Source organism: Lonchura striata, chromosome 9 (assembly GCF_050655825.1).
Source record: "Lonchura striata isolate lonStrDom1 chromosome 9, ASM5065582v1, whole genome shotgun sequence".
NCBI lineage: Eukaryota > Metazoa > Chordata > Aves > Passeriformes > Estrildidae > Lonchura > Lonchura striata.
The window spans coordinates 22,315,570-22,328,637 of record NC_140711.1 but is presented as its reverse complement, the minus strand read 5'-3'; the positions used below and the strand labels follow the sequence as shown (position 1 = coordinate 22,328,637).

Sequence of the window (13,068 nt, the reverse complement as noted above, 5' to 3'; positions counted from 1 at the left end):
CCTCTTCCATCAAGTGTGGGGTGGGATGAAGCCCTGGTTTACTAAACTATCCCCCAGTTATGCTGCTCTGCAGAAACACCAGCTCCTTCACCTGCACCTGGAGAAGCAGAAAACAGGCTGGAGGCATCTTCTCGCTTGCAGTGGTAGCTCAGAAGTTGCCACACCTGCCAGTGAAGTGAAGGAAAAGCTTTCAGTTCCAAGTGGCACCAAAGGATAGAGGGATTTGCAGCAACTTTCTTGCAAGGAGATTTTTAAGAAGATGTGCTCAAGAGTGCTGTTTGTGTTAATGCAGCCCAAGGCCTTTGAGAGATCCCAGGGTTTTTGTCACTCTGAGTTGTGCTGTCACGTGTTCCACTGCTGCCTGGCCCTGCACAAGAGCTTCACATTTCAGCTATGAGCTCTTCTGTGATTTTCAGAAATTCATGAATGAGAGGCCTGTGCCTCCCTGCACAGCAAGAGGACTTTGTGAATTCTGAGACTTGGCCAGGAAATGCAAAGGCTCCAACTTGAAACTCCACAAACATCTCTACCCCTGTGCTAGAGAAGCCCTTCAAAGCTGCAAGAGTTCCCTTCTATGAGATTTATTTGGTCTCTGGCTCCTTCATTTCTGAGGAGCCTGAATGGAGACAGGATTGAGTTTCTTACGACTTGTCTGAACCAGAATGTCCAACTTCCACCTAGCAGGCTCATTTCCTACATGCAACCATTTGTTTCTGCCTTTTCCAGGTCTGGTTTTGTCTTGCTTGCCTTTTCTCCTCATCAGTCTTTTCTCTTCTTTAGACAGCATGCAATTCCACAGCCTAGCTAAAATCCAGGATGGACTCTTAATAAAATATATATCTGCACAGCTCACTCCTGGCATTCTGCCCACACTCAGAATGACCCCTTCATACACTTAAACTGATGGTGGGAAATTGAGCATGGATCATATACATCAGGAAAATAAATGCTGCCTATTTTTAAGATATTTTGTCAGTTGTACTGACAGTGGCCTTGCCCTTATGCATTAAATGCAGCCTTTCTTAACAATCAGTCTCCACTTCTGTACAGCAGGCGATTTGGAGGCAAGCAGAGCCATGCGTGAGTGTATTGATGGCACCCTGACTGTTCACTGCTCCTCATCTGAGGACTGGGTTACAACTGCTGGCTTTATTTTTACCATGACTTAATGCTTTTATCAGTTGCACTCAGATTATTAAGAGAGGGTTAATTAATTAGCTTCTGGGATGTGCTAACAATCCTGACAATTTTCCCCCCACAATCAACTCTGCTACACAAACATAAAAGCCATGAAGACGATTAGAAGGCTAGAGCACCTCTTCTCCGAGGAAAGGCTGGAAGAATTTGCATTATTCAGCCTGGAGAAGGTTCCAGGGTGACATTATTCAGGACTTTCTGTACCTGAAGGGGTCCTACAAGAAAGCTGGAGAGGGACTTTTTACAAGGCAATACAATTCTAGGGATAGAACAAGAGGAATGGCTTCAAAATTACAGAAGGCAGATTTAGATTAGCTGTAAGGATGAAATTATTTCCTGTGAGGGTGCTGAGGCACTGACACAGGTTGCCTGGCAAAACTGTGGATGCCCCATCCCTGGATGTGTTCAAGGCCAGCCTGGATGGTCTTTAAAGTCCCTTTCAACTCAAGCTGATCTGTGATTCAAATTTCTGCAGCACAAAGAAGGCTGCCTTTGTTCCAGGGGGTAGCACTCTTTATCTTAAACCTTCTCCACAATGCTGGTCCCGTTGGCTCCGGCCTCGGGACACGCAGAATCACAGAGCTGTTGGGTTTGGGAAGGACCTCTGGCGACCATCCAGTCCAACTCCCTGCCAAGGCAGGGTCACTTGGAGCAGATGACACAGAACTCGTGCAGGTGGGTTTTGAAGGTCTCCAGCAGAAGCTGCTCCGGGTGGAGCTCCGCCGAGCAGCCCCAAAGACGAAACCTCGGGGAGCCGCTGCCTGGGGAGAAGCGCCAGCCAAGCTCCGGCGGCTCGGGGCCGTTCGGCCGCCGCTGGCTGGGCCCGGGGAGGCTTCTGGCCCCCTCGACTGCTCCCGCTGAGGCCTCCCGGGCGCGGGGACCGCCCGCAGCCCTGCCCGGTCACCCTGCGGCGCCGCCACCGCGGCCACGTCAGGCCCAACCACAGCGGCCCCGCCACCGCCGCGCACCCACCCTTGAATAGAAGAGCGCCGCCTGATTGGTCAGGAGCGCTGTCATTCCTGCGCCAGAAGGCGGGGCGAGGAGGGGACGGCAGCAGCTGATTGGTCGGCACGGCGGCGGGCGGCCGCTGGGGTTGGTTGCGCCGGGCAGTGGCGGGTGCGCGGGAGGGAGGGGCGGGGGGTCCCGAGGCTCCGCTGTCACCGCCGCGCTCCCGCCAGGCCCGGCCCAGCCCCGTCCGCCCGCCCGCGGCGCGGCAGGACCATGTCGGCCACGGACGAGCGGGCCAAGGAGATCCTCCGCGGCTTCAAGCTGTATCCTCCGTGCGCGGGGGCCGCGAGGCGCCGCGGGGGGCGCGGGGATCGCCGCCCCGCTGTGGCGAGGCCCCTGGGGCGGGAGGGAGGTTGCCATGGCAACGCGGTTCTCAATGGCGTCCGCGCTCCGGCGGTGACGGGAGGGTCCCTCGGGGCTGGGACCGGCCCTGGGCCGGCCGGGCCGGGGGGGCGGGGAAGGAGGCCCCGCGATGCCGGGGTCCCGTCCCTGCCTGCGGGTGCCGCGGGTGAGGGGTCCCCGCGCCCGAAGTCCTGAGCCGGTGGGCGACCGCCGCCCCTCGGCCCCTGCCCGGCGCCGAGAGGGGCTGGGCGGCGGCGGCGGCCCCGGGCAGCCGGAGCCCCCCGCCCGCAGCGAGGACAGCTTACAGAGGGCAGGTGAAGTAGCTCTGCGCCTGGATCTGACCCCTTTCCCTCCGGCCTGCCCTTCAGCACCTCTGCTCGGAAGGGAGATACCTGGCCATCAGGTGCAGGAGCACCCAAGCACCTCGTTCCTTGTCATGCCGTGAGGTACTGGCACATGTGTTGGTCGTGCGGTGTCTTTTATTGCTGACGTATTCTGCGTGTAAATGCCTTTCTGTGCAGCTCGTTTAAAAACTTTTCATGTTGTGGCTTTCAAAAAGCGTTCTGATTTTATGCCTGTGGTACCTGGATGTGAATTTAAAGCTGATGAAATGAGATAGAGCTGAGCTTGGAACAGAGGCAAGTGCCTTTGTGCACCTTCCAACCCAGGATTTCAGCAAAGCAGAGAAAGGCTTGACCTAAAGGCCCATGTTCAAACTAAAGGTGTGAGAAATATTGTAGCTTTATTTTACATGTGGAATATTTTACTGAAGTAAATTCTTCTCAGCTTAGAAGGCAAATGCAAGATTGCTATCTTGATCTTTAGACATCAGAATATTGTTATAAGTTGGTTCTTTTTTTTTACAATAAAAAGGACAGAAGTGAAGGAAATATCCTCTTGATCGAAGCCTGTTATTTCTAAACAGGGTGGTGGGGTTTTTTGTTCTGTGAGATGTTCATAATCTCTATGCCAGCTGTAGCAGGATGTGATTTTTTAGGTTAGATTTAGACAGATAGCTTTTATTAAACTATAAGCCGATGCTTTTCTTAACTTTTTATCATTGCAGTCTCCTCCAGCTGTTAGTACTTCATCTGGTTCCTTTGCTTCTGCACTGGCACTATTGACAGTTCTTTGTATTTATGAAGATGTGGAATTTTAGCTGTCAAAAAATAAACTAAAAATCTTTTCTGCTGGCAATCAGAAGAATAAACTTCTCACAAGACCAGACTAAGCTGTTGGTAGAAGTGAGGAGTGCTTTGGAAGTTAAGCCTAGGGAGAAAACTTTTAAGTGCTTTTTGCATGTGTTTGTACATAGTATTTATTGGATAGCAGAATTTACATAAAGGCCTTTGCCCAACTCTGAATGAAATAATACTTTTTGTTGTTTGCCGTCTTAAAGAGAAAATGCATTTTGCTCTTTGAGAGGAAGGATGTCAGACAACAAATTATGATCTCAAGCAGCCATAGCATGGATAAGAAGTTTTATTAGAAGCACTCTGCAGTCTGTGTTGAAGCATCTCAAGTCTAGTCTTCCTTTGTTTGTCCTTGCAAAAAAAAAAATACTTCTGGCAGGACAGTTTAAGTTAAAATCTGGGAAGCTGCCACAGGGGCTGTGTAGTGCAAAGTCTGACAAACAGGAAAGTTTGGAGAAACATTTCATAACTGAAACTTTTAGCAAGTTGAAATAGTTGAGAAACATCTATGTTGTCTTTAGTAAGCCAGAAGAGAGGCTGAGCAGACATTCCTCATTTGTGGGGAAGCCTTGAGACACCACACCATCCCCACAGGAAACTGCTCATGCCCAGCTGTGGCCACGCTCCCTGCAAGGGAGACATCAGCTCAGACTTCCCTTCCCTTGTCCAAGGGCAGGCATCTGTTCCAGAGATAATTGCAGTTTAGAGATGCTTTATCTTCCAGCCACCCTATTGCTGCATGTACTCATTTAATTAATAGAAAGGAAGAGAGAAACGTGTTCTGAAAAACTGTTCAGTTTATACTTTGAGTATCTGAAAACTTTGTCCTCTGCTCCCACATGGGAGGGAGTTCAGCTTCACCAACTTAAGCAACTTTGGCACTTCAAACTGAAACTTGCTTTTGGCACAAGAGAGGAGCATGGCATTGCACCCAGGGGCAGTGTGTGAGGGATTCCTTGGGAGAGAAGAACAGTTGCTAGGGCCAGAAGCATCACTGAGGAAGCAGGCTTCCAAAATAATCCCTAATTTTAACATGACAGCAGACACTTAAGATGGAAGTCCAGTTCACATTGAGTAATCAGAGTTTCCTCAAACAATTCTGTTTCCTTGTGGTTCCTGAGAAGGGGTTAATTACAAGCTTTCCAACTCATTGGGGCACGCTGGATGATTGGGGTATGTGGAAATTAAATTATAGCCTAAATCCACCCTCTAATTTCAATGCAAAGATAGGTTTTCCTTCCTGTATGACACTAGTGCAGAAACATGTAGTGACTAATGTCCCAAAATCCAAGCCAGGAACATTTATTCCTTCTTCTCATGGATTTTGTTATTTTAAAAATATTAAAACCTCTGGAAATATATTTGATGCTTGCAGGAAAATTAGAATATTATATATTATTACACTTATGCTAAGAATTTTTGTGGCACCAGTTAATATTAAACACTAACAGTTCAATAAATACGGTGCAGAAAAATTTTGAAAGCAGACAACTAAGAGAGCTTGTCACTTGTTCAGGGACAATATTTGCTAATAGAGCTTGTGTGTTTACCAACAAACTGTTCTGAAGGCACTTGTCTGAACAGCAGTTGTTACACCCAATGTAATAACTACAGGTAGCTATGAAAATGCACTTGTTTGGCTACAAACAACATCAATCCAGTTGGTAACTGAAGATTCATTTGTGTGAAGCATTAGCCAAGTCTTATTTTTGCAAGTATTTATGCACATCTGGTCCTGTGATCTCAAATGCATTAAATTAGACTATGCCTTTTTTTTTCCCCTCTGGAAGATGGGAGAGTTATTCTGTCAAGCTACAGAAGGGCATTTTACTTGACCCTTACTTACCCTTTCCACACATTCTTCAGATCTTGTTCTGTCATTTTATCTTCAGTGTGTACTATTACATGCATTTATTTAGCATGATTTATCAAAAGAAAGTGATGTACTTCCCCAACAGTTAAAGTTCAGGAGTGTTTTATTTTGATGGCTCCCCCTCAACAACTCCCTTAACAATGGGTGGGTTGCCTCTTGACCTTTGTTCTGAGATGAACTAGCACAGAATTATTTTTCCAAAATGTGCTAGAATAAGGACTCTATAGATAGTTACCCTGTTTAGTTTGTTTTGGCAGCATTTGGAAAACATCCATGCTGTAGATTAGAAATATCCAGTCATGGTTTGCAACAGCAGATTCACGTCAACTTTTGAGGGACCACAGTCTAACTTCTTTAAGCAGTTCTTTCTGTGAGGTTTCAGTCAGAACAGCAAGGAAGAGAAAACCCAAATGAATTGGTTGATTCTCATAGGATGGTTAAAGTTCCATGTATTGCTGCTCAACACAGTGTAAGGACATATGCTTTCTATTTTAAATCTTACAAGTCAAGCAAGATATCACCTTTTATTTGCTTCTGTACAGAGAAGTCTTATCAAAATCTCTGTAGTTTTAATTGACCTGTAGCTGTTTATCAGTTTAGGATACATTTTTCCATTAACTTAATTTTAAGGCTGTGTAGTAGCCCATTCTTCAGAAGTTTCCTGAAACAAGGTAATACAGTGAACATAAGCAAGAAGAGACAATATTAACTGACAGTATTAACTCCAGAACAATTACAGAGTTATGAAACTTGCGTTTGTGGTCAGTGTAAATATACACCTGCAGCTCAAGCACTCCAACACTTGCAGGTAAAACTTCTTACGTCAAAGGTTGGCCTACTTTCCTACAGTCCTCAAAGTTCCTTGTGCAACATCTTCCCAGCTCCCAGAGCTTTTTTCAGCTTTATTTTCACTATTGCTTTTCTGCCTGGGAAGTCTTTCTAGCAGAGAATTATTCTCTTTGAAAGGTGGGTAGAGATGTATTGAAAATACAGTTATACCAGAATAATTTGGAGTATCTATTATATTACTCTGCAGACAGGGAAACTTCCACTTCCAACTTTAGCCTGCTGTGCTGTACACACTGAAGTCAATGACAGTCTTGTCCATCATTCCTGGAACAGTCACTGGAATTTTGAGCTAGTTTGATTCAGCATTCCAAAGTTGAGCAATCTAATTGGAAGCAACATTGAAATAAGTTTCCGATTTCATTGTTAGGCTGGTAGGTGTTTGGCAGCTTATTAATTTGAAATGTTTACCTGCTGCAGTGTTTACAAAACTAACAAGGTAGCAGCTTTAACTGGCTTAAAGATTCCCCTTTGTTTTGAGGTTTCCTCTGTCCACTTCCTTAGATCTCACTCTGTTAGACTCCTTGCTATGGAATAGAAAGCCATCAATTTAATGGGTTAAAAGGAGACACTGGCTAGCCAAAAGATGGAACAGGACTTCCCAGAAGCTGGGACATGTACTCTTTAGAGACCCAAAGCAGAATGTGCACGTAGCTTGCTCTAATGCAATTTTAAAACACCCTGGAAAACATGAGTTCCTTGTCCCTCATCCATATTTCTGGTTTTTTGAACCCTCTTAACTTTCTGCAGAACTTAAAATACTTTACAAGCAAGAGTTGTCCACATTCCCAGTTAGTCTGACTGGAACAAATTCCCACCCCAGCAGCATTGAGAGATCTTTGTTTCAGAGACCAGAGTTTCACACAGAAGCTTTAGGCAGGTTGTAGTTGGTAGTTCAATGTCATGATAGTCAAGGTACCTTTACCACATCAGAATTATTCCTAGCACTGACAGAAGTTCTGCACTATGCAATGATCTCTACTTCTGGCATGCTAAACACAGAGTCATCATATTTCTTATGACTGAGTCATGAGGCACATCTGCAAATAAAGCAAGAACAATTTTACCAGGTTTGATTTTACCTGCCTGATTCCTGAGTGAACATCAAAAACTTCATATCCTCCCGTTGTTAACTTTAATTGAAAAAAAGTGTAAATATTTAACTGTGCTTAACCTGTGATTTGCATTAACTTGATATCTGAACTACAGTCAATTGTCTACTTGTCAGATTTAATGCAATCCCTATGTAGTGCTGGAAATGGGGATCGTGCCCATGACAGTGGAAGGGGCATCACAGGATACAAAGGAGTTGCCAGGTGCTACAGAGACTACATCTGGCATCAACTTAAAAGTAGAGGTTGACATTGGAGTTCAGGTTTTTCTTTTTAATCTGCAATATTACTTTAGCACTTTGTAGTTACAAATTTATATCTAAGATTTATCCTTTGATCTCTTCAAAGCCTACCCATCCAGCATTTTACTGGAATTATGGTTTCAGTCTTTTTAATTGCTTGCTTAGTGCCAACCTAATGAAGTACTTAAAATAATGCAGTTGTCATTAGCAAAATTATTTCCCTTTGTATCATATTAAGATATCAGTTACTCTTTGCATCCTTGGAAGTCATTGGTGCCTTATTCTTCAGCTGTTGTTACAGTGTTTGAATTTCCACAGAGCAGAAGACAGTAATTTAATCCATCAAGTGAGAACTGGTAGAGCTTCTCCCCCCACCCCCTCCCCCCCCAGCATTTTCACAGCCAACATACAGGATAAAAGCCAAGCTTCCACAGATAGAGAGAAGCAGGGGAGGTATCCCAGAATCCTCAAATTAAACATATACTATTCAGAGGAGGGTTTTTTGAAATAGATATCTGATGTGGTTCTTGTGTCTCTGGCAAAGAGAATTTTCTGTTAGCTAAAGCAGCCTTAGTGTGAAGCTGATTTGACTTGTTTTTACATGTTTATCTGTGAATCTAGGCTGATCCCAGAAACAATGTTGAGTCAAAATTTTACTTGAAATTTGTAAGACAGCAGGCTACTACATATCTTACATTTATGTAAGAAAAGCTTCTATTTCTCTAAGTTGGGAAGTTAAGGTGACTTCAAATTTGAGCTCAGTCTCTGTTAAAGATAAACCAGTGCTTCGCTTACATCTAGCAGTCAATGTTTGTATAGAAGTAGGAGGTATGCTACATTCCCAGGTACAGGGAACAAGCAGAAACATCATAATCTATTAAGGTCCACATGGCAACACTGAATTTTGTCCTTTTTTTATTGTGTGTTAGTATCACAGAGTTTATAAAATTCAGTTATTTAAGCACATGAAAGGTGATTTTGTACATCTGTTGCTTTCACATCTTAAGGAGCACATCATATGTTTATCCTAGATGTGCAATAAACTGCAGTAGCAAGCACAGAATATTAAAAGCTTTCCTCAAGCGCTGCCTTTTTGTCCTGAGACTACATCAGGAGCACGCACAGAAGCAGGTTTGTCATCTGTGCAGCATCACTCCCCGAGCAGTTTGAGGGAGTCTCCCCATGCACACCTTGGGCATTACTGTGAGGTTTCCAAAGCCATTTGGCCTCACGCCCAAGCAGATGCAGTAGGACTACTGGGAGGCTCTGTCCAGAAGACACCTGACAGCAACCAAGGTTCTCTTAGGAACCAGATCTCAAGTGCACATCACTAAATTCTAGTTGACAGCCAGGATTTTCATTTGTGATTATGAACTCGAGATTCCATTGTCATATTTCTCCTGAACAGAGTTCTCATTTTGACAGAAATGTTTTGTATAGGAGAGACTTAAGGGAAACATTATCAGATTAGTTCAGTCATGAGTGAGCCTTTGAGTTGATTATGTTCATGACTAGAATTTCAGGCAACGTTCTTCTGGAAGAATGGCAGGTTTAGTTAAAAGGAGGAAGGAAAGTTTTTTTTTTTTATTTTCAGACAGCATTTGGGAAAGCAGTGCACAAAAGAATATTATTAAGTTTATCCTGTATTGAAAGGATAGTAACTAACTAGGAGCAGTAGTATTCCATTAGAGATTGAGAGTGCAGGGCATTATATTTAGCAGTTTTTATGGAGAAAGCAGGGAAGATCATACACTTTACTCACCATTGAAAGCAGATTGCCTGCATGCCTCTTTCCTCCTCTTCGCATGACCTAATTTAGGCCTTTTGAGAAGGAAGGCTACACATTCTTGGAATCAAGAGTTCATCTGATGTTTTAAGTGTCAGAAACTTCTGATCAGGGAGAGCCTGCTGAGGAAGCAGAGAGTTAATGTCAAGTCACTTTGGTTTGGAAGGTCAAAGGAAATTGTATTTCAGAAGGCAGTGGAAAAGCTGGCTATTTGCATGACTTTAAATAAAAAATTTATGTATGGGAAAATTCTTACAGAAATCCTCACTAAGGGGGACCCAGTTTTGATTCAAGTGTTGGCATTAACTGTTTCTAACTCTGCTTAAGGAAGTTCTGCAACACCCTCAACTGCTCTTGAAGGAAGTTTTGCAGAGAGAGAAGGTAGAGGAACAACCACTGTCCCCTTAAAGTACTGCCATGTGGAGAAATAGACCAACCCATCTGGAAACTGGGCACCAGAAATACCTACCAGCCTTTAACACAGGTGGATCATCTGAAGGAAATTCAGATATTTCACTTCCAGTTTAATTCTTTTGAGAAGATTTTATTGTATTAGACTACTGGCCTGTCAGTTAGAGTCCAACTTAAGATTTCACTGTTTCTCTAGTAAAGTTGCTTCCTTTCCCAGAAGCTGAAATAAAGAGGGGAAAAGTCCTTCTGTTTGTTTTTTTTTGCTTGAACCTTAGTAGCCTTAAAGTATAATTTAAAAACAGCTCAATCCAGGAAGTGGCATCCTGCTTCTGAGCAAAGAGGACATCCAAAAATACCTGCTCCTGCATTCTTCCTGCTCCATGCTTCTGTCACAGCAGCTGTACAGGGCATGGGTTACCATCCCCAGCTGCTTGTTGCCTCATTTTCAGTCACTAGCCAGGCTGCTCAGATGAGCCCTACAGCCTCCTGCATGCTGGTTTAAACAGCTTCAGCAACAGGCTGAGGAGCAGAACCTGTGCTTGTTGGCAGTTTTACCAACAACTCAGCTGTTCAACTTGAGGGAGAAAGTAAGAAGCAGCTGGGGAGGGCTGTAAGCAGAGTCCTCTCCAGGCACTGCTGCTGTTGGATGTTAGGCCCACAGCCTCAGATCAGATGAAGTCAATGCAGCCTCTTGCTGTGTTCTCCTGCACTCAGCACCACCTTAGCTGAGGAGGCTTCACACACACTGTGTTTAGCTATCCAGCACCAGTTCTAAAAACCTAGCTTACCATTATTAGTTGAGCATTTTAGCTTCAAATTAGTAAGTCTGTGGTCACATAATTTCTTTTAAGATAAATGCATTTGAGATAACCTCAGTAAGGTAGTAATTTTCTCTTTGCCCTTGACCTGTGCAAGAAATCTTTAGCATTACTGTGCTATGTGAACAGTTACTGCCTAGTCACCAGGCAAGGTCACAAACAGGGTCTGGAACCATGCAGCAAGTGCCATTAGAGGCTCTATTCTGTGCAGCTCTCAATGAACCAGACAGAAGAAATCATTGGCTGAAAACCCCATGCAGCCCTGGAGAACAAATGCATGTTGTTTTTAAATACTCTTTCCAGAAAGACACAGAGAAGCCAGTAAATTTCTCAATCCCATTAGGGCTGTTCATTTATGGAACCCGCATTAATCCACCAGGCATCATTACAGTTGTATTGTTGCCATTAAAACACAGTATTTAAACAGCTACAGAAAGGAATTCTTCTTTGTGCTTCCCCCTGTAATTCCTTCAAAGGGAACTGCATTATACTGCTACCACACTGACCTGAAGGGTTAGCTCCACAGGAAGGAAGAAGCACTGGTTCCCTGGTTTTCCAAGCATCTTCCATTCTACCACTAGAATAAGTTATTTTCCTCTCACCACTGGCAATCCCTCCATGACCACCTTCTCCCCATCTACACAAATTAGAGGGGAGGCATTAACCAGGCAGCTGTAGTACAAACCTCGACTGCTGATCCCCCAGCCATACTGCTCTGTTTAAGGTTCTCTTCCTCTACAGCCCTGCCAGTGGCCAGCTGAAAATGTTTCACAGTTCATGATGGTGTCTTGCATTTGTTTGCATTGATAAAACAGTACTTTGTTTTCCTGCTTAGTAACATTGTCTACATCATTCCTAGTGTTGCCAGTTCTGAAATAGTAAATGCAGTGCATGAGGCAGTAGAATGTTTGGAAAGGTGCAAATTCAAATAAAAAAGGACTATATTTTAATGTAGGCACACCTGTAAAGGGTACAGATAATGGCAGCTTTTCAGCTTTTTGTGTCTAACTTCTCCACATTGGCATTGACCTTAACATGAATGCTTATGAAGTCCACCCTTTGAAACACCAAAATAATATTTTACAAACCTATGTATCCTCTGTAAGTCTAGCTTTCCAATAAGTAAATATTTTCTTATTATTAATACTTATATTGAAAGAACCAGCTTGTGAATTACAGCTGATTGTATTTATCCATACTGTTCTTTTTCACAGCTGAAATAAGATATTCCATTGCTTTAACTGAAAAATATATTAATATATTTTTATTGAAACTGCAAAAATCTGATTTAATGTATTCTGAAAATTTAACATACAGTAACAAGCATGTTAAAATAATAAAATTTAAACCTTAGTATAAACATAACTCTAGATTATATTAGACAGTAAAACCTATAAGACCTGGTTGGAAGCAGAGTAGAGTAATAGAGGTCATTGCCTTTTTTGCCATTTCAGTGGAAGTTTCATTACTCTGTCTCCACAATAATGCTGGGGGTTTTGTGGTTTTTTTTCCTGAATTCCAATGCATGCTAAAGCAGCTGGTTTGGGCACAGACCCTCTATCTTCCAGATCATGGTGATCCTGGTGACATGCTCAGAGGTTCATATCAGTGTAGGTCATGTTACTGGAGCTGTAGAGGTTGATCAAAGTAATTTTGGAGAAGAGGTATTTTGCCTCCTCTTAAACTGGTTTGGAACTGAATTGTTTCCTTGTACTTTCTGTGTTTTGCTGCTGTGCTTTTCCAGACAGCTCTCTGTCTATTCAGTCTGCCATGCTGTTGAACGCTGTGTAAAATGTTGGGATGGTTAAATTGTCAAATCACTAGTCCACACTGCCAATTGAAACACTGTCATATTCTTGAGATTCTTAAAAAAGCACAGTGGTTCTGATATGGAGTCCTTTTATTTTGAGAGTTCTGCTGCAATCTGCATAAATTCTCATTTATTCCTCCTCTTTGCATTCACTTTGAGCAGCCTCTGGTCCATTTACAAGATTAGTTTCCTCTTGCAACTGCCAATCATTCCCTCCTGACTGTATTTTCATTTTGCTTTCATTCTCCACTTGGTCTGTATGCTCTAAGTTTTCCTCTCTTCCTCAGAAGAGACAAGATAATGAACTTGTTTTCCTTGAATAATCGTAGTCCTGTCAGTTTTAAGTGGAAAACCAAAAATTGTTTGGTCTGTATTTGCAGCATGTGATCCTGCCTGCATAGTACTCCAGAGATAAAGCCACTTTGGTGTC

At 43.4% G+C, this 13,068-nt stretch overlaps 1 protein-coding gene across 3 annotated transcripts in view; it reads left to right on the top strand.

Moving 5' to 3' along the window:
- The first annotated feature begins 1,722 nt into the window (after nt 1–1,722).
- PDE6D (phosphodiesterase 6D) overlaps nt 1,723–13,068 on the top strand; it is a 34,953-nt gene continuing 23,607 nt past the window's right edge. Inside the window, exon 1 of one of the 3 annotated variants that reach the window (XM_085587244.1) lies at nt 1,723–1,872. Coding sequence is in view for 1 of the 3 variants with exons in the window: in XM_021544305.4 (XP_021399980.1) it covers nt 2,419–2,468 (50 nt within the window). In the remaining 2 variants the exon portion in view is untranslated. Of the gene's footprint in view, nt 1,873–2,321; nt 2,469–2,852; nt 2,994–13,068 lie in introns of those variants that run through there. The other 2 variants (XM_021544305.4, XM_085587243.1) reach the window with 2 other exon arrangements.